Source organism: Protomyces lactucae-debilis, assembly GCF_002105105.1.
Source record: "Protomyces lactucae-debilis strain 12-1054 chromosome Unknown BCR37scaffold_12, whole genome shotgun sequence".
Taxonomy (NCBI): Eukaryota; Fungi; Ascomycota; class Taphrinomycetes; order Taphrinales; family Protomycetaceae; genus Protomyces; species Protomyces lactucae-debilis.
In genome coordinates, this window is record NW_024468004.1 from 361926 (window position 1) to 385702 (window position 23777).

General features: G+C 51.2%; 12 protein-coding genes across 12 annotated transcripts; 6 read left to right on the forward strand and 6 right to left on the reverse strand.

Moving 5' to 3' along the window:
• Nucleotides 1–11: 11 nt before the first annotated feature.
• On the reverse strand, nucleotides 12–3506 carry BCR37DRAFT_60714 (glycosyl transferase family group 2-domain-containing protein). Its single transcript, XM_040872385.1, has one exon. It carries the CDS (start codon nucleotides 3035–3037, stop codon nucleotides 365–367), a length of 2673 nt encoding a protein of 890 aa, XP_040724616.1. The 5' UTR covers nucleotides 3038–3506; the 3' UTR covers nucleotides 12–364.
• A 681-nt stretch (nucleotides 3507–4187) lies between these two features.
• Nucleotides 4188–5336, forward strand: BCR37DRAFT_333748 (concanavalin A-like lectin/glucanase domain-containing protein; the record flags this gene model as incomplete). The annotated part of the gene is made up of 1 exon (XM_040867114.1): nucleotides 4188–5336. A coding segment is annotated over one exon (1149 nt), but the record flags the coding sequence as incomplete, so codon positions are not given.
• A 274-nt stretch (nucleotides 5337–5610) lies between these two features.
• BCR37DRAFT_348516 (glycosyl transferase family group 2-domain-containing protein) lies at nucleotides 5611–8145 on the reverse strand (the record flags this gene model as incomplete). The annotated part of the gene is made up of 1 exon (XM_040867851.1): nucleotides 5611–8145. One exon carries the CDS (start codon nucleotides 8143–8145, stop codon nucleotides 5611–5613), a length of 2535 nt encoding a protein of 844 aa, XP_040724618.1.
• A 664-nt stretch (nucleotides 8146–8809) lies between these two features.
• Nucleotides 8810–10240, forward strand: BCR37DRAFT_393617 (concanavalin A-like lectin/glucanase domain-containing protein; the record flags this gene model as incomplete). The annotated part of the gene is made up of 1 exon (XM_040871334.1): nucleotides 8810–10240. The coding sequence occupies one exon, from the start codon at nucleotides 8810–8812 to the stop codon at nucleotides 10238–10240; it is 1431 nt and encodes a 476-aa protein (XP_040724619.1).
• Nucleotides 10241–10301: 61 nt separating this feature from the next.
• BCR37DRAFT_340410 (concanavalin A-like lectin/glucanase domain-containing protein) lies at nucleotides 10302–11474 on the reverse strand (the record flags this gene model as incomplete). The annotated part of the gene is made up of 1 exon (XM_040867360.1): nucleotides 10302–11474. A coding segment is annotated over one exon (1173 nt), but the record flags the coding sequence as incomplete, so codon positions are not given.
• A 2028-nt stretch (nucleotides 11475–13502) lies between these two features.
• On the forward strand, nucleotides 13503–15740 carry BCR37DRAFT_348643 (putative glucans biosynthesis glucosyltransferase H; the record flags this gene model as incomplete). The annotated part of the gene is made up of 1 exon (XM_040867862.1): nucleotides 13503–15740. One exon carries the CDS (start codon nucleotides 13503–13505, stop codon nucleotides 15738–15740), a length of 2238 nt encoding a protein of 745 aa, XP_040724621.1.
• A 590-nt stretch (nucleotides 15741–16330) lies between these two features.
• Nucleotides 16331–16672, forward strand: BCR37DRAFT_333871 (uncharacterized protein; the record flags this gene model as incomplete). Its single annotated transcript, XM_040867119.1, has 1 exon — nucleotides 16331–16672. A coding segment is annotated over one exon (342 nt), but the record flags the coding sequence as incomplete, so codon positions are not given.
• Nucleotides 16673–16731: 59 nt separating this feature from the next.
• Nucleotides 16732–18457, reverse strand: BCR37DRAFT_60758 (major facilitator superfamily-domain-containing protein). Its single transcript, XM_040872389.1, has one exon. It carries the CDS (start codon nucleotides 18388–18390, stop codon nucleotides 16774–16776), a length of 1617 nt encoding a protein of 538 aa, XP_040724623.1. The 5' UTR covers nucleotides 18391–18457; the 3' UTR covers nucleotides 16732–16773.
• BCR37DRAFT_393622 (uncharacterized protein) lies at nucleotides 18434–18994 on the forward strand (the record flags this gene model as incomplete). Its single annotated transcript, XM_040871335.1, has 1 exon — nucleotides 18434–18994. One exon carries the CDS (start codon nucleotides 18434–18436, stop codon nucleotides 18992–18994), a length of 561 nt encoding a protein of 186 aa, XP_040724624.1.
• Nucleotides 18995–19401: 407 nt separating this feature from the next.
• On the reverse strand, nucleotides 19402–20804 carry BCR37DRAFT_61989 (uncharacterized protein). Its single transcript, XM_040872394.1, has one exon. The coding sequence runs from the start codon at nucleotides 20741–20743 to the stop codon at nucleotides 19553–19555; it is 1191 nt and encodes a 396-aa protein (XP_040724625.1). The 5' UTR covers nucleotides 20744–20804; the 3' UTR covers nucleotides 19402–19552.
• Nucleotides 20805–21642: 838 nt separating this feature from the next.
• Nucleotides 21643–22161, forward strand: BCR37DRAFT_61658 (uncharacterized protein). The gene has a single exon (XM_040872391.1). The coding sequence runs from the start codon at nucleotides 21727–21729 to the stop codon at nucleotides 22003–22005; it is 279 nt and encodes a 92-aa protein (XP_040724626.1). The 5' UTR covers nucleotides 21643–21726; the 3' UTR covers nucleotides 22006–22161.
• A 147-nt stretch (nucleotides 22162–22308) lies between these two features.
• Nucleotides 22309–23710, reverse strand: BCR37DRAFT_393624 (major facilitator superfamily domain-containing protein; the record flags this gene model as incomplete). Its single annotated transcript, XM_040871336.1, has 2 exons — nucleotides 22309–23482; nucleotides 23520–23710. The coding sequence occupies 2 exons, from the start codon at nucleotides 23708–23710 to the stop codon at nucleotides 22309–22311; spliced, it is 1365 nt and encodes a 454-aa protein (XP_040724627.1).
• Between the last annotated feature and the right edge of the window lie 67 nt (nucleotides 23711–23777).

The following is a 23777-nucleotide window of genomic DNA, read 5'->3' on the forward strand; positions in this document are numbered from 1 at the left end:
GAAAGAGACGCTTATTTGGGGTGCGGTATCCAATTTTTTCTTTTTGGCTTTTGACTTTTCCTCTTTTCTCCTTCTTCGACATGGCTTTGCAGCATCGGCCGCTCATTCATGACAGCTTCATTCTTTTACTGTCAACCTGCTAGTCTCTTTAGGCCTGGCTGGTTCAGACATGATTCGACTCAAAATTCCCCACCACCTCTATTCTCCAGAACAAGTTTTCGTTTCAATTGAAAGAGAGACCACTTGATATTGCAGGTACATGACACCTGCAGCAGCCTTTCCACACACGCGTATTCTTAAAGAAAAAGGAGGCTCTCTCTTTTGTAATAATTTCAATATCATCTATCAAACACTAAGAAGCGTTCTACATGCTGCGTCCGACCCGCGTGAGCAATTCTGAGAGATAACTTTGTGCATGCAGCACGAAGGGATTTGCCAAGTGGAAAGAAATCATCCAAACAATTGGGAAGAGTGACTTGAATGAGTCTATCCGGTAGAGCGGCGGCACGGCAACTGCTAGAACAATGACTGACACACCGAGAAAACCACACAAGATAAACATGACCTTGTAGTTGCGCCAAATCTTGGGCATTTCCTCGACCAAGGTCCTATTCTCTACTGACTTGCTTGTAGAACCCCATGTCATTTTCGCATTGAACAAATGTGCCAAGAGCGCCTTTGAGAGATGTACGCTCAAGCCTTGGAAGAAGATGATTGGAAGCCAAAAATTGCGGAGAGTGGCCCTGATACCGGAGATGATGCCAGCTTCCTTCAGTCGCCACATGGCAAACGGAATGACAATCGCATCGTGTAGACCAAAGATGATGCACACCGCGACGAGGACGTCAAATTGAGCGACAAAGGCGCGATTGACGCCGTTTGTGAACCAGCCAAAAGCGACAAAGTTGACAACGCAATAGATCCAAGACGACGCAATAATCCAGTATGTCCACATGTAAAAGAGCGATGAACACTTGGCAGCGACCGGCACACGCTTTGACTTGAGAAAAGCCTTAACTATAGGTCCAAAGGGGCCCTTGGAAAACCAAAACTTGAAAGGATTGAACATGAGCTCAGAGCAGCCCCAAGCGTACTTGGTCCATCGAGCAATCTCGTCATAAACTGTGAGAGACACACCTTCGAGAAATTCTGTCGAAAAGTAGGAAGCGAGACGGGTACTGTATCCAACAGTTTGCAGGCGCATGGCCAACTCAAAGTCTTCAGAGACATGATCCTCTGACCACCAATGCAATTCACCATTGAGTCCTTCACGAGCCACTTCAGCTACAGCAGACCAGCGCAGAAAGGCATTGTGACCGAGGAAAGGCGCTAAATCACCTCCAGCAACTGTGTAGCGAATACCGAAAAAGACCATGCGAATGAAGTGTGCCATACCCATCTCCCAAAAGTCTCCAGAGACAATGAGGGCGTCACCTGTGTGTTGCAAGATGCCCACTTCTGGCGAGTCGCGCATCTCGAGCACACCAGACAAGATACACTCGACCGGGATACGCGTATCAGAGTCAATAATGAGCACAAGTGAACCAAGCGATAAGTCGCCAGTGGCCCAATCGACATTGTTGCGCTCAGCGAGAATTTCTTTGCGAGCCATGTTGTAAGTTTCAAGATCGCCTTCTGCGTCACCCTTCATTTCCTGAAAGCGCCGTTCGACATCCTCAGACAGACGAATGCAGTGATTGAGGTTGGAAGCCTTCTTGAATAGACCTTCACGAAGGTAGCCATCTTGGCCGTGCGGACGACGTGCAGTCCAAGCGACATCGTTGGCTCGGTAATACTCTTCACGAACATGTTGATCAGCGGCAGACCGCAATTGAGCACCATCGTCAGCGACGAGAATACTGGCGGTACCACCTTGCGCTTGGTATGTGGCGATGGCTGTTCTGCAGGATTGTATAGTGGGATCAATGACATCCCAGAGATCTTCCTTGTACACTGGACAGTGAATTGTGACGTGTGGCAAATCAGACCTTGCAATAGTAGAAGTTGGCGGCTTTGCAGAGTAGTTGCGAGAATTGGTCTGCATGTGGTTGATAGGTCCAATGATCTGGAATACTCCTGCAGAGATAATAGAAAGGAAGAAGGCGACCATCATGCCAACAAGCGGGATGGTGATGAGGAAGAGGAGGTTCTTGAGATCCTTGCTTTGCATGAATTCGATGACGACCTCTTTGAGCACAGTACCCATGAGAGCGCCCATGACGATAAATGTCACGGCCACTGTCATCGGCCACAGGATCATAGTCGGCCTTTCTGCCTCGACGGCTGCTTCTTCGTCTGATAGACCCTGCTCAAAGATGTTTTTGTGGTTCTTTTGGAAGTCTTGCTCCGTACCAAAGATGCTCTGGTCCGTGAGCTTCTCCTTTTCAGAGAAGACTAGTCTGGTGATGATTTCGTCCCACTTTCGCGCATAGTCGTTGATGGTTGAAGCATCCTCATTCCAAATGATACAGCCATCGAGCTCCTTGACAAAGCAAATGCCGCGGACTTTGGTACCGTCATAGGCTGGGAAAGGCAAGATGTTGTCCACAAGCTTGACAATCTCACCGCCAATGACAATGTTTCTAGCGGTCGGCGGCGTGCAGTCAAGCAATACTCTTGTCGCATCTGTGCACATGAGCATGGCTGCGTCACAATTGAGACCCTGGGCGATAAGCTCCAGTGGCGTGATCTCAGTGCCGAGTGGTCGCGAAACATACTGACCCACGCCAGCGCGGATCGTCATGAGCTGCATCTGTGCCTCCTCTTCGTCGATATCAAACCAGTCGTTTCCTTCAGCAACCTCGAAGAGATGTTCCAGCATCAAATCCGACTCATCAATATCTGCCAGCCAGGCCATCTCGCCCAGCAGATCGGCATTTTCTTCAGTGACTTTACCATTCAGCAGGCCTGCTTGCGAGCGCTTCCGCCGGTTCTCTGGCGGAGGGACAGGCGACGAAGACTCTGGCGCCTTGTACGCTACAGCTGTTGTGCCGACGACCTTTTTCGCTCTCGAAAACAAGCGGCCGACAGAACTCATGGCGTCGTGCTGCGATCACAGTACCAGCTGCGCTCAGACTGAAAGGAGGAAGTCTAGGTTGTTGCGGCGAAGGTTGTAGCTGTGTAAGTAGAAGTACGGTGTGAAGTAAGCAAGTAAACTAGAGAACCATGCAATCGCGCGCTATACTTTCAGGTCGCCTAGAAGGTCTCAGCTCTGAGGACTGGCCCCGGCGACGAGGATTAAGGCCCACGAGCTCGAGATGCATTACAGTGCGCGCCCTCGCCCCGGCTGCTGCTTGGTACCGGTTTGTGTCGTTGGAGGTCCGGATCAGGTCAGGAAAAGCCTCTTCGCTTGTGGCTGCTGGATTGGGAAGCTGCAGCCAACAGACGCCTCATTGCAGCCACCAACACCGACAAACTGCAACGAGACAACGACTGCTGACTCACTGACTTACTGCTAACTGGCACTGCTCACTGCTAGGTGCTCACTGCTCAAGTGCAGCTCACCTCTTCCTCCGGCAATCTGCCTTGGTTGCATCTACCGGAAGATCCTAGCATATGCTTACGTGACGTGCTCCAGACTCGTGGACTTTCTTGAGACAAAGCGCCTGCACATATGCGTCATGTATGACTTCTCGTCTGCTGAAGCAGTGCTGAATCTGCTGATGAAAGACTCAAAGACCCCAAACATCGGACCTTAAACTTGGTGCTGATCCGCACGCAGCGTCTCGGTTCGACCGCCCAGGCTGTTCGGGGACTTATATTTTACGCGTTCATTGCGGGCCAGTTTGCGGCTAGTGGGCTTAATGCTAGTGGCAGCCACCCGTCCAGCATCGCCAGCCTCTCGGTGTCCGGCCAAAGCGTCCAAACGCGTGCGCGGCAAAGACATTCTCTAGGCAAGCCTAGCCAGCGTTAGCTTGCGCACTGAATTCGAGCAATTGTTGATAGACACAATCTTGCGCTACAACCACCACATACATACGACACTCATCGCAGCTGGTCTGCGTACTGTTATTCGAGCGCATATGCCGCCGGCCAACTTTGAGTTTGCGCCAAGCAACGAGAGCAATGGGAGCGCCAGCAGCGCTTTCGATAGTGGCCTCCCATCACCCGTCCAAAAGCACAGTCGATACCTGCGACCCTTCAAGAGTCGTCGTGTCAAGCCTGATGACTTTTACAACTGGGCCAAGGAGCCACGGACAAGACGTGCCAAAATAGCGCGCATGATGCCATGGATTGGTTTTGGTATTGGTGTCATCATGACAGCGCTGGGCGCTTACTGGGGATATTCAGAGGTGGATCAGCACAAGTTCTCGAAAGTCATCTGGTACGAGGATTTCTCTAGCAATGTGCTGGATTTGCAAAATGACTTCAACCGCGATGTGGCCGTCGATGGATGGGGAGCAGATTCACTCGATTGGACGACCGACTCTGATGACAACTCGTTTGTCAAGAACGGCAAGCTATATATTCGACCAACAATCACGCCACCTGAAGCCAACGTCGAGGGCTATTTCCGAAATCTGACGGCAGAAGGTATTTGCTCCAAGTCGTATAGTGAATCAGCCTGTGTGACGCGCAGAAATACAACAAAGGGACAATATGTCAACCCCGTGCAGTCTGGTCGTCTGACGACCAAAGGCAAACATTTCTTCAAGTATGGCCGGGTGGAAGTCAATGCTAAATTGCCCTTGGGCTCATGGCTCTGGTCCGCCATTTGGTTGCTGCCTGAGCAATCAGGTGTCGACAAGTACGGTCCTTGGCCTGCATCTGGAGAGATTGATATTGTCGAGTCACGAGGTAATCCGCCTGGCTTTCCAGGTGGTGGCCGTGATACGATCCAATCTTCTGTGCACATTGGTCCGGTTGGCAAATGGGGTAATGCATACGCAGACTCTAACTATGACACACATCCTGTCGTTCCCATTCCAATGGCTGATTTGAGTAAGGAGTATCACACCTACGGGTGTGACATCACGCCACAAGGCATCAGTGTCTGGATTGACGAGCCCATCTACACAACCATGGTATACAAATTCGAAAAGTCTCCCTTTGTGCAGTGGGGTCTTCCCAACAATGGCCCAGATGGCGAGCCGTTTGCTAACCCTTGGCAAGTCTCTCCACTCAAAGCAGCACCCTTTGATGAGCCATTCCACTTGATTCTCAACGTTGCCTTTGCAGGTGTTCCTGGATATTTTACCTCTGACGAGAGTGCCAATTACGGTAACTCTGCAACGCCATGGATTGCATTCAAGCAAATGTGGGAGAGTTATCCCAAATGGATGAGTGATTGGGGAGATGAGGATGAGCGATCTATGGTGATTGACTGGATCAAGATGTCTGAGCTCGACAATGCAGCCACATGGGAAGCAAAGCGATCTGCGAAGACTGGATTGTAAGCTCAAGCTAGTTAAAAACTACGTATATACTGTAGCGCGTCTTGCATGAATCTATGGTACATACAAACGGTGAAGCTGTCAGCTCTACAAATTGCGCCGCTGAACATTTTGAAACCCAGTTTGGGTCACTCCAAAGAAATGCTTTACAGTACAAATCATTGTATTGGAGTATCTACACCGAAGCTACACCTAGAGATTCTGTCCAGCAGCAAATCTATAACCGCCTATATTGATCACGCTCACCGAGCGAAATAAGGTTGAGATCAACCAATTTCGCCTTGACACTGTTGACTTGCATAGTAAACCAGGTAGACATGTCGTGAACGGTCGCCTTTGCGTCTGCGTGCCACTCTGACGCGTACGAATTGGGTGACAAAATCAGAGGCATAATTGAATGCATCAGCATGAGGAAGATAAGAGGTCCGTTGGCGGTGATGCTCAAGATGCGATACTTGACAGGCACAACGACTGCCAAAACAATCTGGAGGGCTGCTAGGATTGCCATGACAAAGTAGATGCCCTTGAATGCCTTCCAAATCTTGGGCAGCTCTGATTTGAAGTCTCCGGCCTCTAGTGATTTAGCCGTGGCTCCCCATTCCATCTTCATGCTGCACATGTGAGCCACAAGTGCGTGGGAGAGGTGCATGGACAGGCCACCGAGGAAGACAATGAGCAAGAACGACCATTTGAAGTTGTCGTAGAGCATCTCAAAGAACTTGCCGCCACGAGCACGGTAACGGACGAGAGCGTTTGTGATGGGTGAGATGATGTTGAAGACGATGAGCACGGATATAAAGATTCCAAAACCTTCGTTGTAAAAGCCCCAGCCCTTCTCCAGCTTCCATGTACCCCAACCGACTGCAAACAGGTTGACAATCAGTAGCGGCCAGAGCGCAATGGCATAGTATGTGCCAATGTAGAAAATCATAGTCACCTTTGAGTAAGAGTTGAGGTCAGACTTCAAGAATGTCTTGAAGATCGTGGTAAAGGGACCGTGACGAATCCAGTCTTTGAAAGGGTTGAAGACGAGCTCAGAACAGCCATAAGCGTACTTGGACCATCGAGCAAGTTCGTCAAAGACAGTAAGTGACACACCTTCCTGGAAGCCCTTGTTACTGTAGGTCGCGTAGCGAGAAATGTAGCCCAGACCTTGAAGCTTGAGACTCATTTCGAAATCTTCAGAGACGTGCTCCTCAGACCACCACTTTTGGCGGCCGTCAACATCATCCCAGTAAGCGACTTGTTGCAGCGCTGACCAACGCAAGAATGCATTGTGGCCAACAAAAGCAGCTGTATCGCCCGCCGCTGTCGCGTACTGAAGCGAAAAGTAAATGCAGCGAGTAAAGTAGGTAATGGCGTTCTCCCAAAAGTCCCAACTGACTTGCATGACACCGCAGTCGTGCTGCAAAATGGCAACTTGCGGTGCGTTGTGGAACTCAGAGACAGCATCGAGGAAACAGTCTTGTGGAACACGGGTGTCGGAGTCGACAATGAGAATCAACTCACCCATGCGAATGTTGCCACCTGCCCAACCTTGGTGACCAGTCGTCGCTTTGATGTCTGCTAACACCTCTTCGAGGGCCTTCTTGTAGACAACCGTCTCTTCGTCGTCTGTCCAGTCGGCACCACGCTCAACGAGTTCAAGCTTCTCTTCAACGCGAAGTGAGACGTTCATGGAGAAGTTCATGTTGGAGGCCTTCTTGAAACGACCGGCACGCACAAATCCACCAACACCATGACCGGGTCGTGCGACCCAACCAATCTCGTTTTGCTCGTAGAATGCGCGACGCACACGACGCTCTTCCTCTGAAATGAGCTGCATACCATCATCGTTGATGAAGATACTCGCACTACCACCTTGCTTTTCGTAAGTAGAGATGGCAATCTTCAGAGACTCGACTGTTGGAATGATGACATCTGCCAGATCCTCCTTGTAGACGGGACATTGAATGGTGACATGCGGCAAGTTGTCCTTCATTCTGATGGGCGGCTTGCAGGAGTAGTGACGAGAGTTTTCAAACATGTGGCCAATGGGTCCGACACAGTTGAGTACGGCCACGACCAGCATGAGCGTAAAGAAACCTGTAAAGACAAATTGTAGTGGCGTGTAGAGTAGGAAGAGGAACCGGTAGTAGGTCTTTGTCTCGATGGAAATCTTGACAATGTTGCGTGTTGCCAGCATGAGCACTAAAAAGTTGATGAGCACAGCGCAAGTGACCATGAATGGAAGAAGCAGCTGAACGGGGCGCGCGCCATCTAGATTGGCATTCTCGCGATCAATCTCGACGGGCTCCTTGCGCCAAGAGTCCTTCTCGTCTTTAGTTCTCCACATGCGGTTGACGAGCAATTCTTCAACGGTAGAGGCAAAGGGAATGAGCTTGCGAGCGTCGTCTGCCCACAGAAACAGGCAATGCCGTTCGCGGACAAAGCATGCATATTGATGGCGCCGGATGTAGCGCAAGTTGGCAACTTCGTCGACGATTTGTATGTGTAGATCGTCGGATAGCTTGACGTCGTCAATGAAGCTTGGCACGTTGGCGAGGAACTCCTCTACCAAACCCGAGCACATCATCATGACGACTTCTGGCTGCAGTACTTTGGCCACTTCGGTGTAGAGAAAGTTGTCTCCCTCCGGCTCGGGAAAGCAGGCGTAGTCAAGATGTGAGCGCACTGCAACAAGTGATGAGCGACCAGGCCAAGTCTCGAACCATTCATTTTCATCACAAGCGCTGTAGACGAATTGAAGCATCGCATCTGGGTCGGACGACCATTTCGGCGCAAAGAGACTCTCGAGTCGACCGGTCACTGTTGTATCGAGGTCAGCTTGAGCCTTTTCGCGCACAGTCTCCTGCTCGATGGCCGTATTGCTGGGTGTTTCGGCCGGCGCTGCATAGGCGGCTCCTTTCTTGCGAGAGAAAATGCCCATGACGATACGGTTGCGCTAGCGTCGTCTAGGTGTAGAAGCAAGTTCTGCGCCAGGCAGGACAAGTAGTGTTTGCTAAGGAAACGGTTCGCAGCGACGAGAGAATAGATGTGTTGTTGCAGTCTTGCATCTCTTGCGCACCCAGACCGCAGTGTCTCGCGCCTGCTCGAGGCCCGCCGCATGCTGACGCCCGTGTCTCTGTGCTTTGCCTGTTCGTTGCGGTCTGCATCTGGTGGCTGGCCTTAAATCTGGTGGCGTCCTGTGGCTGCAGCGTGTCAACCTGTCTCACCCAAAACGGCAATCCGGTAGATTCGCCTTGCGCAACGGCCACAGTGCAGATGGACCCGGCCAGGCGCACTGCTACTCTGCCATTGCACTCACACTGCGCATCAATATCAGCTCATACTCGTGTCTGTTCTACTACACATATCTTTCACAAACAACATCGTTGCATCTCTTGCGCCGGTCGCATTGAACAGCGCATTCAGTCATGTCAGACTACTTCCAACAGCGAGGCTACTCGGACATAGACGACAGTGAATTCTCCTTCGATTCCTTCAGAGACGACCCAGCGCCATCAACACCAGGTCTTGATTTACAAGGCCTTAACGCACACGATGCAACGGATACTTTCGAGGCGGCCAAGGAGAGACGGCGGTCGCGCGTAGTACCGTTCGGCGAGAAGACTGCTCGAGAGATTGAGAAGGCGAGCTTGCGTATTCGCAAAAATCAAGATTGGGGTGTCGAGCCGGAGAAGTACTGGCTGCAGCGTAAAACGACGCGCGCAGAGCGGTTAGGCTCCTACATTGTCTGGGGAGGCGTCATCATCGGCTTCCTCGCATTCTGTGGTTTCGGCATATGGGGATACCTTGAAGCACGCGCACCACAGCTTTGTATGCTGCAAGATGAAGACTTTCGCGATGGAGTCATCAATCCAGAGCTCTGGATGCACGAGATCAGCTCTGGCGGTGGCAACGTTGGGTCATTCGATTGGACTACTGCAGAAGAGGCCAACTCGTTCATCAAGGATGGCAAATTACACATTCGGCCAACCTTTACGCCAGAGTATCCAGACATGACAACCATCAACTTGAGTGCTGATGGACTCTGTACGGATCCTTACTACTGGTGCAACATGACGCAAAATTCAACGGCAGGCACCATCATCAACCCTGTGCAATCCGCAAAGCTCTCTACCAAAATCAACATGCATTTTGGCAGCCTCAAGATTCGTGCCAAGATGCCGCGTGGCGATTGGATCTTTTCTCAAATCTCGCTGGAGCCTGCCACCAATGACTATGGATCGTATCCAGCCAACGGCCAGATTATGTTGGTCCAGAACCGTGGCAATGACGTGTTGTACGGTCAAGGTGGTGCAGACCTTGTTGATTCGTATGTCAACTATGGACCAGATGGTGTTCAAGGTTGGGGCAAGACGCTTGGTTCGCAAAAGAAGCTCAAATTCCAGACGTATCAGGACGGGTTCCATACATATGGCTTGACCTGGACACCGAGTCACTTGCGCACTTGGGTTGACGATCCAACCAACACAGTGGCTCTGATTCAGTGGGACAAGTTTGGCGGCTTTTGGAAGCAAGGCGGTTGGCAAGCCAATGGCGCTGGCTACATTGACGGCATCTTCAACCCCTGGGCGCCTGCGTATCCTTCGCTCGGTGCACCATTCGACAAACCCTTCAAGTTGACGCTGCATGTCGGTGTGGGTGGTATGAACGGCATCTTCAAAGACCAGGTGCCTTGGACCTTGACGGCTGGTCGTCAAGCAGCCCTCAAGGAGTTTTCGCGAATGAATGCAACGACCATGAAATGGCCTGAGGATGAAGACCGCGATTTAATTGTCGACTGGATCAAGATGGAGCAGCAATGCTTGATTGATCCTTTGTATCTCTGGAAAGCTTCATAAAATCTGTTGTATTCTTTGCAAGGATGCGTTATTTATGACAATGCCAGCACTGTATCTACTTACAAATTTCCCACATCTTGACGCTGTCTACAATCAGACTTGGCTGCTTCCACGTAGGGAGCCATGTCTCATTGGCCCTCTGGAACGAATTAAGCGCTTGTCCACGCTTCAGACCATTCGTCCAAGGCTTTTCGTTGACATTGTCAGCAAAATATCCATTTGTGCCACCGATAGCAACGTTGAGGATGAGGTAAAACTCTTGGTCAAACGGTGACGCCTTGGTGCCTCCAAACCAGGGATTGACAATGTTGGTAGCAAAGTTGCCCCATGACCAAAACCCTTGCTTCGGGAAGGAAAAGTAGACGACTCGAGTGAGTTGTTTGTCCACGTAGATACGAATACCGTTAGGAGTCCATTCCATACCATACGTGTGAAAGGCATCGGTCAAGCCATTGATGGCCGATGGGTAGTGGTAACCGTTGGTGGTCATGTAGAACTTGTTGCTGGCCGTGTCACCACCCCAATGCAGCGTAGATCCGATGGCGTTGTTGCCTGCAGGGAAGCGCTTGTTGTCCTTAGGATCACCCTGGTAGACAAAATAGTCGTGACCATTGCCGCGCGATTCGACAATGTCAATTTCGCCAGAAGCAGGCCAAGCACCATACACAGAGTCTTTTGGCATCATCCAGATGGCAGGCCAGATCCAGTCGCCTACAGGAAGCTTTGCACGGATTTCGAGTTTTCCATATTTCATCGACTTGCTCAAGCGAGTTGTCAGACGTGCTGAGCGAACGACGGGGATGTACTCGCCACCTGTTACATTTTGAATAGCATAACAATTCTTGTCGAGGTCGGTCAAGTCACCAGTGGCAGTACAGATGCCCTGCGAGGTCAAGTTGAGTGTTGCGCCATCCTCCCAAGGTTCGCCAACGGTTGGTGTGATGTAGAGCATGCCATCCTTGACGTGACTGTTGGCCTCATCATCAGTCGCATACTCAAATTGACCGTTGCCGAATCCTCCAATCTGCACCTCGCGCTGCCAGACGTTGGGATCAAGACCCCCGGAGAAGTCTTCTGTCCAGACAGGGCAAAACTTGGCAGTATCGTATTTGGCCCAGCCAGTATACGCATAAACAGCAACGATCGCAAGTCCTGCAGCAAGCCCAATAAGTGGAATGATGTCTGTAACCAATCGAGACTTTGATTTTTTGCCGCTGAGCCAAGGCTTGTCAACTGGCCCAAGAACACGCCTCGTTTTGAATGGACGAGTATACGCAGAAGTATTAAGCACGAATGAAGAACCAGACTTGAATGATTGACCGTGTCCGCGCCGTCCGCTATCAACACTAAAGTAGCCTGAAGAGGCGCGCGACAGCGGTGTTTGTGTCATGGGTCGCGCAACACGGGTCGAGCCCATCGGCGGCGACATGTTCATCATCTGCGGAGAGCTAGGAATCTTGGGTGAGCTCTGCACAGAGTCGGACGCCGTCGAGAAACCATCGTCGCTCATGAGCGGTGATGATACTTGAGGCGCTCTGCTGTAGTCTGCCATGGTTCAAGTGCCCTGACCGGGTGTCGTGGAAGCTCAAGTCAGAGAGAGGGTCGTTGGAAAGATATGGATGTGTGGTCGTGGTTGTACTTGCTTTTGCTTTAGGCAAACGCAGCGATAGACTGCTCAAGCAGAGACATGTCTAGGCTTTGTGCTGCTGCGGTGTAGCGCGCATGGCCTCGAACCAGGTCCAGGGTCGGTAAAGAGTTTCAGCGGAAAAAGCCCACCGGCGTCCCAGGCCAGCCACCCGCGTGTGGTTTACGATCTTTAAGACAACGCGGTCGGGCGCGTCAGTGGCGAGTCACTGGCGACGTGCTTCAACGGTGCTTGTAGGCTGTAGCTAGCCTACTAAAGACACTTAGCTGCATAGTCGAGTGTACCGAGCTGGAGAGCGAGACATGTAAGATGTTCTTTCGTGACACCCACGTCTTGTTGAAACACAAAGCTGCGTTCAGACTATGGCGTGTGCATCGCATGGCGATCCCGCTTTGTCATTGCTCAAGTCTTTCACAGCGCTAGCATAGGTACTTTTACATCTAGACTCGGGCCGCTGCGCATGTCGCGGACCGCGGTACCGGTCAGACTGCATCAGTAATTTACGACCTGACTAAGGCCGACTTTACGTACGTTGATTTGCGTCCGTAGTTTTGACGTCAGCAAAAGACTGGGACGATGACTCCGTGTGCGCACTGCACAGACGATAAAGAGCATCTTTAAAGCTGCAGGAAACGTGCCATAGCCGTGGCTTCAGGAGCCATTGCACCGCATCAGCGTAGCACAGTGGATTTGAGCGCCGTGCAGACTGTACTCAGTGCCAGCCTGCACTCTAGCTAGCGTGCTATAGCTAGTCGCGACCTGCTACGCATGACTGCTGATGGTCGTCTGTTCCTTTCCGGTGTTCAGATGGCGGAAAGACGAACTTGTGGCTGCATCCAGATAAGCGAGGTGGCGTGTCCAGATGAGGAAGAGGTTGGCGGCCTTAATTCACCGACATGAAAGGCGAAAGACAGAGACAGGGAAAAGTGATGCGCAGAGGCCTGGACTTGGAGGAGCACGACGTCTGGGCAAAGGCCTGTCTCACCTTCTGACCGGTTGCGCATGCGCGTTTTGTACATCAACTTCCACAACCGAGATATACCTCTCTACACATTCCGGTCGCTACTCGACATCAAACCACACTCTCTGAGCAAGTTATCTATCCATCATCCCTTTGCAGTCTAGCCGCGCGACATCATGGGCCTTCTGGACAAGGTCGGTATTCGCAAGAAGGTGCCCAATCTCCCAGATGTGCGCCGCGACAGCGATGAGAAAGGCTATATCGCTCCGAGCGAGCTTGTTCAAGAGCATGAAGCGGCGCTCGACCTTACATTGAAAAAGGTCCGCGCAGCATCTTTGGCTGGATCACAGCTCAGTTCCCAAGGCTCGTCGTCTGTCTTTGATTTCGGTGAAAAGACATGGGACCAGAGTTATCAGAACCAGCTCATGTTGCGGCATTTGTACAAGCGCTGCAGAAACAATGGTTGGTTCAAGCTTGCTGATGAAAATGAGGTGAAGCTGGCGTTGCGGGCAACGGGCACCAACTCTTTTGCACAGTCTGAGGAGGACCTGGCCTTTGTGCCCTACTTGACGGCGCCCTTGTCTGACGAATCCAACACAAACGAGGATCTGATTGGTCTTGTTGATATTGCTGGTCACTTGCAATGTCAGCTCATCATGCAAATGACCAACAAGATTACCAAAAATATCCTCAAGAGTATCCTGCCTAGCATCAAGCAGATTCCACTCGACGACCGGACGCAGATTCAAGTCTTGCAAAGTCATTCAGACGTGCACAGTATTCGTCGCCACCAATTTGCAGCATTCATTTTAGAGACTGGTTCCATGCTGGTCTGGTCTGACGATGCGTCTACGCTCGTGCCTTTTGCTGAAGAGCTCGAAAAGAAGATGGTCAATCTCGTTTGGAAAGAGAAGCGCATGGCCAAAGACTTGCTCACCAAAGACAAAGAAAAGAACACTCTCAACTTTACCGAACAAGAGCTCGAGGCAGGCGTCGAGCCTAAGCGCGGGGAGCCCTATATGGCTTCCATCTGCGTTGCCATGACATTCGCAGTCATGGCTGTGTTTTACGGTACAGAAGTGCATGAAGTGATGCTTCAGATCAAGGCCGAGGGCAACTATATGTCCATTGGCATCATTCTCTACTTCCCGCTGCTCTTCTTCTTCTCTTCCTTCTTTGCCTATCTCATCTGCTGTCTCATTCTTCAGCTTATTGGTCCCATCTCTCAGCTCAACATCAACTCTAAGTACTACTCTGGCCAGGCGCCTGTACTCAAGCAGCATCACGACCTACCTCATATTACTGTTCAGTGCCCTGTGTACAAGGAGGACTTGGAGCAGGTGCTCGCCATTACCATGCAGTCCGTCGGTGAAGCAATCAAGACTTACGAGCTACAAGGCGGAACTGCCAGTCTGCTTGTGTGCGAAGACGGTCTACAGCTCCTTTCTCCGGCAGAAAAGCAGCGACGTATCGCTTACTACAAAATGCAAGGTATTGGCTGGGTGGCTCGTCCACCTCATGGCAAGGACGGCTTTGTGCGTGCAGGAAAGTTCAAAAAGGCCTCCAACCTCAACTACACTCTTGATGTCGCCCACCGCGTGGAAGCCAAGCTTGAAGAAGTCAATCGTCATGACGAGTGGTCCGATATTTTGGAAGTGCAAGAGTATGAACGTTGTCTGCAAGAGGTGCTGCAAGACACCCCTGGCTGTGAAGCGGATGGCAATGTCCGTGTCGGTGAGTTTATTCTTCTGATCGATGCCGACACGCGTATTCCTGCAGACTGCTTCGTTGATGCTGCTACAGAGTTTTACCTCAGCCCCGAATTGGCCATTCTACAACATACGAACGATGCCTTCCAGGTTGTCAACAACTTTTGGGAGGACTGTATGGCACACTTTACGCGCTTTGTTACGACAGCCATGATGTGGTCTTGTGCAAACGGCGATGTCGCTCCTTTTGTCGGCCACAATGCATTCCTTCGTTGGTCAGCTATTCAAGAGCTCGGCTGGGAGATAGATGGTCGCAACTATTGGTGGTCCGAGGAGCACGTCTCTGAAGACTTTGAACTTTCCCTGAAATTGCAAAATTTGGGTTACGTCGTACGTATGGCATCTTACAACAATGGCGAGTTCAAGGAAGGTGTGTCTCTCACAGTCTATGATGAAATCAACCGTTGGCAAAAGTACTCGTACGGTATTTCAGAGCTCATGTGGAATCCTCTTCGCGTCTGGCTCTTCAAGGGCCCCTTCACACCACTCTTTAGGCAATTTTTCCTGTCTAAGCAGATTCGAGGCTTCTCAAAGTTTACCATGCTGGCGTACATGGGTACCTATTATGCCATTGCTTCTTGGTGGCCGCTGGCGTTCATCAACTACTTCATTTTGGGCTGGTACAATGTCAAGATTACCGCACTCTACCAATCGGCCTTCAAGATTCTCATCAGTACCCTGATGACCTTTAATGTCTTCCAGCCGGTCGTCAATGCCATCTTCAGGTTCCGCACACGCAAGGGAAACTTGTTCTTGTCCCTCTGGGAGAATTTCAAGTATATCACTCTCCTGTGTATCTTCTTCGGCGGTCTATCGATGTTTTTGACAGTACCACTCCTTGCGCACCTCTTTGAGATCCCCATTTCTTGGGGCTCTACGAGTAAGACGCTGGAGAACAGTCATTTCCTCAAGGAAATGCCGATGATTTGGCGTCGCTACAAGTGGTACTATTTGGTGTGGATAACTATGGCTCTGGCAATGATTATCATTGGGACTGCAGTACCAGCTCAGTGGCGTATCAACGACTTGCTTACTGTACTGCCCATGGCTTGGATGGTTGCATGTCACTTGCTCTCGCCTTTGGTCCTCAACCCTCAAAGTTTCCTCAGTGAACTGCATATTTGAGTTTATATGGTGTTCCTGCAGCTAGTTTGCACGCTTAGATATAGAGTGAAACTCCATTTGTATATACGAAGCGAACTGGGTTGATGTTAAAGCATGCTCGAGTGTAGTAGCGACGTTCTTCACATTTGTGTGTTGATTGACGTATACCATCTGAAAGACGGATCGATCGCGTTCGAGGGTGCCAGGTAGACGCTACGACGCTACTGTCCTGTACAACTGCTTGATCTACAATGGATACCAATAGTATCTTGCTGAGGCACTACAAGATCATGAAGGGCCACATCTCCGTGGAGGACTTCACCAAAGACTTCCGCAGCACTCTTGAACTTGGGTCTGAGGCTCACAATGGAGATGCTGCTGCAGCCTACAAAGATGTCCAAGGCCGCCCAGGCCAGATCTCAGTTTTGAGACAGATCAAAGAGCAAGAGCTCCGCTTGCGCTTCAATGATTTCGGCGCTAATGATGCCTTTGATATTGGTCAGAAGATTCGCCACCGTATCCTCGAAGTTGAAAGCGGTGGCGCTTCGAGCGCAAGCTCGGCAGCTAGCCAGGCCAAAAGTAACAAATGTCTGTTGGAGAAAACTGATGCAAAACCTGTTGTCATTGACATCCGCGTGGGCGATCTGTGTCTGTTCCATTGTGCCACTCCTGGTGCTACCCTTGACAACGAAATCTGGGTTGAGCGAAAGCGCCGCACGACGACCAGGTTTGGCATGTCATCTTATGGCGTCGGCCGCGATCTGGCAGCTCAAGAAACTACCTTGGCCCAGAAGTACAACATTGACGAGTCGCAACACGCCGCTCATGGAGGCTGCTTCCCAATCCTGCTGAAGAGTGGTCTCATGATTGGCACCATCACTGTCAGTGGACTCGCTCAGGTGTGGGATCACATTGTGATTACCGAAGCTATCGAGCAGCATCTCATGGTGCGAGGAGAGGTGAAGAAATGAACAAAAGTCCACGACGTCACCAGAATACTCAAGGTGTAGGTGAGCGACGTTGGACTGACGGCGACATTATGACGTGATTGGATCTATCCTTCCCTATCTTCTATTGGCTCATCATCAATGACCATACCCTTTTCCACTGGTCTCTCATGTATCATTGTTGCACTCAATACACCAAGCAGTCCCATAGCAGCAATACTAACGAATGTCCATTGTCCAGCAACCTTGTAGCTTTCGATTGCCTGTTCGCGAAATTTTGGCTTGAGATGCTTGACTACGCTCGCATCTCGTCGAATCTTTTCCACAAGCTTGTGGTTCGGTATCCGTCTCTCGAGCTGCGTCTGCAGCAAGCCCTGCAGGATCGCAGCCGAGACGGCAACCCCAAGCACCTGTCCATTCGAGCGAGCCAAATACGAAAGTCCCGTAGCCACAGCGAGTTCTTGCGATCCCACATTACTGAGCATTGCAAGCAAGGTTGTTGTCGTTGCTCCCGCCATGCCAAAGCCATTGAAGAAGATGTCGAACCACGTCCGCCACTCTGGTGGATGACGGCCCCAAGAGGCAAGCGATAATGCAGAAAGTGGAGCACAGATGAGGAACATCAATGTCAGCCAGTAGTAGCGACCATTGCGAGCCAGGAGTGCGCCAGCAAGCAAACTCCCAAACGGGATGCCCAAGGCATTTGGCAGAAAGTGAAGACCAGTTGTTTGCGCACTAGCTTGAAGGACGACCTGAAAGTAAATGGGTGCTGTGTACAGAAATGCAAAGGAGGCAGCAGCGCCGAAAAAGTTTGTGAGTGCTGCGAAGCCTGGTGTACGACGAAAGACGATACTGGGCGGCAGGACGGGAGATTTCGCCACATACATCTCAATATAGATGAACATTCCCAGGACAATGATGGCAGAGACGAGAGCAGCCAAAACGTACGGGGAGGACCACGGCAGAATATTACCACCAACTGAAGCAGCCCCGACAAGTAGCGTTGTTGCAGTGACCAATGTCAATGCACCCAGAAAATCAATCTGCTTGAGCTTCTCCATGGGTGTCGTCTCGCCAGCTGGCAGCTCAATATGACAGTAAAGAATCACAATGACGAAGGACATGAGGCACAGGGGTAGTTGAATCAGAAAGGCAAACCGGAAGCCGTACTTCGCCGATAGAAAGCCGCCGATAGGTCCACCAAGACTGGCCCCCAGCCCAAAATTGATGTTGGCAATGCCTTGTAGCGTTCCTCTTTGTCTCAAACTGACAAGATCTGAGGCAATGATGCTCGAAATGGTCGTCAGTCCAGCTCCGCCAATGCCAGCAACGGCACGAGCGATGATAATCATGTTCATTGAACTACTTATTGCACAGCCGAGTGTGCCAAGCGCGAAACAGCTGATGCTGAAGAGCGCTGCTGCTTTGCGACCAACAATATCGCTGAATCTGCCATAGAGACCTTGTGAAGCAGCTACAGTCAGGAGATATGACGTGCCGAGCCATGAACTCTCATTTTGTCTGCCAAAGCCTGATGAAATCTCTGTCGCTAGGGTTGCGACCATGGTAGAGTCGAGGGCCGATAGGAAGACGCCAATGTACAAGCCGCTGAGCAGAATCCATGAGCTTCGTGGTACTTCTCTAAGGGTGTCGGGCAAGGGTGGCCGTGATCGGTAGCTAGAGTTGAGCGGCGTATGCTCAGATACAGCCGTAGACGCAACCATCTTAGCGGATGCTCAGCTGAGCAAATGCCGACCACTTCAAGAGATGGGTCGCGTGTACAGTTCGTTTCTTGGCGACAGAAATGCGGCATCAGCCGACAGGACTCAACACCACAACAACCAAGAAGTGATGAGTGATCCTTGGTCTGAGTGGCAGAACGACGACTGGTCTGCTTCTGCTGCTTCAAGCAAAAAGGCTGCTACAGATGCTGAACTCTGGCAAAAAGCCAACCACGTCTCTGCTCAAGCTTCTGTACCTTTCCATACTGTAGAGGCATCCGTAGCCTACAAGCCTCAACTCAAGATCCTGAAGCGCCAAGGACCTTCTTCTGATGAGCAAGATATTGCTCGTCGTGCTCAAGCGGCTGCCCAAAATGCTTCACTCATGGCAGATCAAGGAACGTCAAGGGAGCAGCGTTATAAAGAAGCACGAGAACGTCTATTTGGCAGCTCTGCCGATCACAAGACCGGCAAGGTAGAATCAAAGAGACGGACACAATCGCCAAGACCACAAGCTGGCGTGACACATCCACAACGTCAAGCACATGGACCGCAAGGTCAAGGATTTCAAGGACGAATCAAGCCTGGAAGCCGCAATGAGAGCTGAAGTCAATCTTACCGTCTCATGCTTCCTGCTGGCTGCAATTGCCATGCACCTGGTATACTTCATTGTCTGACGAGTCCCTCGATATACGCGTCACTCGGTATTGAAACGCCCGCTCATTGCCCTTGCACCGTCTACTCCTCTTCATCATCAGAAGCGATCCCGACATACCCATTGGCTGATTTGGTCGATGCGCCATCCTGCTGGCCAGATTTTGCGGTTCCTTCTTCTGAGATTGGCATATAGGCGACATCATCATGGTTGACACTGATGAGCCAGCATTTGAAGGTTGTCAGGCAGTCCTTGACTTTACGGCGAATCTCCTCTTGGCCTGTTTGCAAGGCGCCCGGCATGTGAGAATCGCTGGCCGGTGGTATGAGACCATCATGTCTTTGAAACGATTCCAAATGGCTGTCGAAAAGTTCAGGGGTCGGCTTGATTGTTGTGTGGTTACAGATCATGCGGGTCAGCACACTCTTTGGCAGCTCCTAGAATGCTTCATGCAATATGTTTAGTACGTACTGTCGATTCGACATTGCAAGCCTAAATAGCCCTAAAGATTTACGCCCTGCCTTGGTTCCTTACAACCTGCATCCAATCAGGTATTGACTCCTGCTTCAAGGTCGGGCTTGGAGAAGCCATCGCGGAATCCTGCGCGCCCGGCACAGGTTCAGCATGCTTCCCACTAGTCTTGCCAGCTTGTGATGCAGGTGCTGGATGCGGCTGATATGCATTACTTTGTGCCTGACTCGCACTATGGGTGTGATGAAATGGTTTCGCAAAATTGGCATCATCCAAGGCAGGATCAATTTCTGATAGACCAGGTAGCATCACTGGCTGTGGCACCAAGTCAGCGTCGCCTGAGACACTCGGTGGATGGGTTTCTGAACGAAACGACTTGTTGGAAGTGGACGAGTCGCGTCGAATTCTGCTTGGCAAAGGTGACACAGCGACTGTTGGTAATGGAACACCAAGAACACTACTGCCAGCCATGTCTACAGACAATGGGCCTCCTGCAAGTGACGATGTGGTTGAGCCTGCAAAAGATGGTCGGCGTAGACTCAGTGTGTCTGACATGCCACTGAGATCCTGTGAAGTCCTTTGACCGGGAAGGATATTGGCCGGCAGCTGCGGTAATTGATGTGTTGGCCTGATGGCGCGAGGCTCAATCATCGGCGCGAGATCGAAACCTTCCATGGACTTGACGCTGCGAATATACTCATTGATTTTCGATGGTGTGAAGCCCATACGTGTGGTGACGGTGGCAAGCAACGACTTTGTCCACGTCACTCGTGGATCTCCAGACTCACACATAAGGTTGTACATTTCGCATGAACAAAATAAGCCAAGCAACAGCCAAGAGAAGGGTGGGATGGCTGCTTCACTGAGGCAAAAATGAGCGATTTGTACCAGTTCATCAGCACGCGTCAGTCGCTGCTCGCGTTCTTCGGTTGTTCCAAAGTTACCTCGTTCAATTGTGGATGACTCGATGCGCAAGGCTGCTGAGCGAGCTACAAGCGCAATCGATGTGCGTCGCAGGGTGTCTTGGAAATCTTGTCCAGTATAGCAGAGGTTGGTCGTGAAGGGGTTGTGCAAGCCAGGTACCGCTGCCCACTTGGACAAGTCTGAAGAGGCCACTTCTTTGCGACCAGGTCCAGACCAGCTGTAGCGGCTGAAGGCAGTCATAATCTCGTCAAGCGCTCCCAGACGTTGTGCGAGAGGTAGATGCATTGCCGTGGCGGCCTTGTGCATGATGTTCCATTGCTTGACAATCTCGAAATCGGTGATATATCTAATGTCAGCGGATAAAGAGGAAGATGTGCAAACTCACTCGCAATCTTCAATGTTGATGAGCATCTCGTATTCCTTCAATGAAAGTCGCGGCCGTAGTCCTTGCATCAACTGTTGTTAGAAGAGTCCTTGCTTGGGTGACTTACATTGGCCACACTCTCAATCTCGCGAAAACTCTGATAGACAAGTCCTGGAAAGTCTGGTTTTGGCGACATCATCCGGTACCGCGTCAACTTGCCGTGCTTGACCACATACGCCACATGGCTCTTCAAGATCTGCCCGAGTCCATCGAGGTGTAGATTAAAGTTGTGCAGCGTCAGACTCGAGTTGCAAATCTCGTATGCAAGGAGCAGCAAGATGCAAGCACACGTCTCAACAGACTCCTCAAAATTGATGACTTCACCCGTAGCTCTAATGCGTGGCGCCAGTAATTCTAGACAGCGACGATAGTACTTGGCTGCTTGCAAGTCGTGGCCCATTTCGAGTGCACCACACGCCCAAACTCCAGAGATGATAAGTTCAGTCTTTCGAAAGCGAGGTAGATGGGCAATCCATCCCTCGGGCCGACTTAAAACCCTACCTGCAGTCATGAGTCGATGCACCCAGGCATTCGCATAAATATCCTCAGGCGCGACGTTGACTTGCAATGGCTTGATGGGCGGAGGTGGTCCCCATCCTGGAGCATGAAATCGAGCATTGTCTGCGAAGAAGGCCTTACTGACGTCGCTACTCCCAAAGAGGAGTGTCAGCAATTCGTCCGGCACGGCGGGCGTTGATGCAGCGATGGAGTCTTCCTTGACGGCAGGCTCGCTAGGATAAAGGTGATCTGCTTCTCGCTGTGGATCAGGCTCAGTGAACTCGGAAGGTACTTTGCGCTTGCCAGTTATAGGCTGTAGTCCTTCTGCACCGAGCAACTCTGGTCCAAGTAGATCAATGGGAGTTTGATGTCTTTGTTGCGGTTGCAGACGTGTCAGTGCACTCGTAGATCCAGACAGCTTCTCATCTCCAGCTGGGCTCTTCTTTACTGGCGGACCAGGAAACGGCGCATAGTAGCCTGTGTGTTAGGGATGCTCTTTTCTTTCTGTATAGACATACATTCGCGACCTCGCCTGACGCAGCGCGAGCAGGCTGGCTTCTCCATATCGCAGATGACTCGGCGCTCCTTGCACTGGTCGCAGTACGGCTTTCGCGGCGCGCGCTTCTTGGGCGGCATGATGTTATAGTCGTCTTATACAACGAGTCAGGGATGCTTGTCGCGCTTTAGAGCTGAGTGTTCAGCCCTGATACCTTCCCGTAGATGAAGATGATTCGAAGCTTGATGCAAGCAGATCCAGCCGAGGACAAGGAGCGGGAGCTGATGTCGGTTGTGGAGGGCTTTGCTTGTATTTGCGTTGTCTGGGGTCTCCGCCAGCACGACGACCACCACCACACATCAGCGTGAACGGCCTGGATGGGATTCTAGCTGTGTACTTTGAAGGCCTAATCATATAAAGCCCAATCACTTATAATTTCAATAGACGAAAGAGCTATGCAGCAGGGAATCGCCGTCGCCAAACACGCAGAGCAAATATGAGAATGCAGACGCCTAGCAGGTTGGATATGGCAAAATAGCCAGTACTGCGCGAGAAGCAGACATGCCCTGTACATAGACCAGATGAATTGTGTTGTTCTTGTGCAGCCTTATCATAAATGGATGCATAGAGCAGCCCAAACAGGACAGATCCGACCGCGGGCGCTGTTGCAAGACAACCCCAATACGTGGCAAAGTTTTCAAGCCCCCAGATGAGGGAGGAGACGGCTGGCCAGATGCAAAAAAGACCGCCATAGCCAAGCCCCGTTGCAACACTTGCGAGCCAGAAGGTATCGGTTGTGATGTCTGTCCATGCGAGAATGCTGAAGCCGAGGGAAAGAACCATTGCAGCAACGATGAGGATGGTCATGCGCAGGGTAATGGGCGACTGCGACGGAATATCGCACAGAGCACCAAAGAAGAGCCTGCCGAAAGTGGATGAAAGTGCAAAGAGGGAAACTTGAACTGATGCCGAGACTGATTGTGTTTCCTGGTCCTTTAGGGCCGTATAGAGAATGCCAAGATTATTGGTGTAGACTTCCCCTGGACCAGCCAACAGGACAAAGGCGAGAAAAAACCACCAGGAGCTGTGGTCTTTGAGAAATATGCGAATCTTGTCCTTGAGCGACAGCTTTTCTGACGGCTCAAGGACGCCGCTTTGAGCGAGCAAGGCGGTGGCTTCATCAACGCTGGAAGCATCACTCATATCCTCTTCTTCAAAAGTTTCTTGCGCAACGATACGCAATCCAAAGCTGGAGATGACAGCCGTGATGCTTAGCAAGAGCCCAAACATGAGAAACGTCCCCTCGATATTGATTTCGCCATGCTTGTCTCTGAAGAAATGATCCACCACCTGTGTCTCCCATAGTCCACTCAGACCAAAGCTTGCAGTCACGACCGCCATGGCCAGCCCGCGCGATCGCGGGTGGTTTTTGGCTACAGTGCTGATACCACTGAGGTATAACGCCACGGTCGCTGACCCAAGGATTGCAAAGCAAGTAACGAGCACAGCAGGCGGCCATGCATGTTTATAGGCTTTGCCTGCAATGAGATAGGCTGGTAGCGCGAGTGCTGCGGCATAGGCAGAGACGATACGGGGTCCTTTGCTGTCGCACAATATGCCAAGGACACTAGAGTGAGCATGTTAACCAAAGAGGGGCGACATACGGGACTGTGAGGTAGAGACCGAGCTGACAAGCGATGCCAACCGTATTGACTTGGATGGACGTATAATGCAAATGCCGCTGTAGCTGTGGCGCATAGAGGGCAAACGTCACCACGGAGCCGGCGACAAGGCAGTTGAGCAATGCGCAAGCAAAGGATGTCCACTTGACGACGATGCGCTGCGGCCCACGCATGCTTGCCCTCTCAAAGCGCAGACGGGCTGACACTTGTGCGATGTCTCCGCGATTTATGGACGTAGTC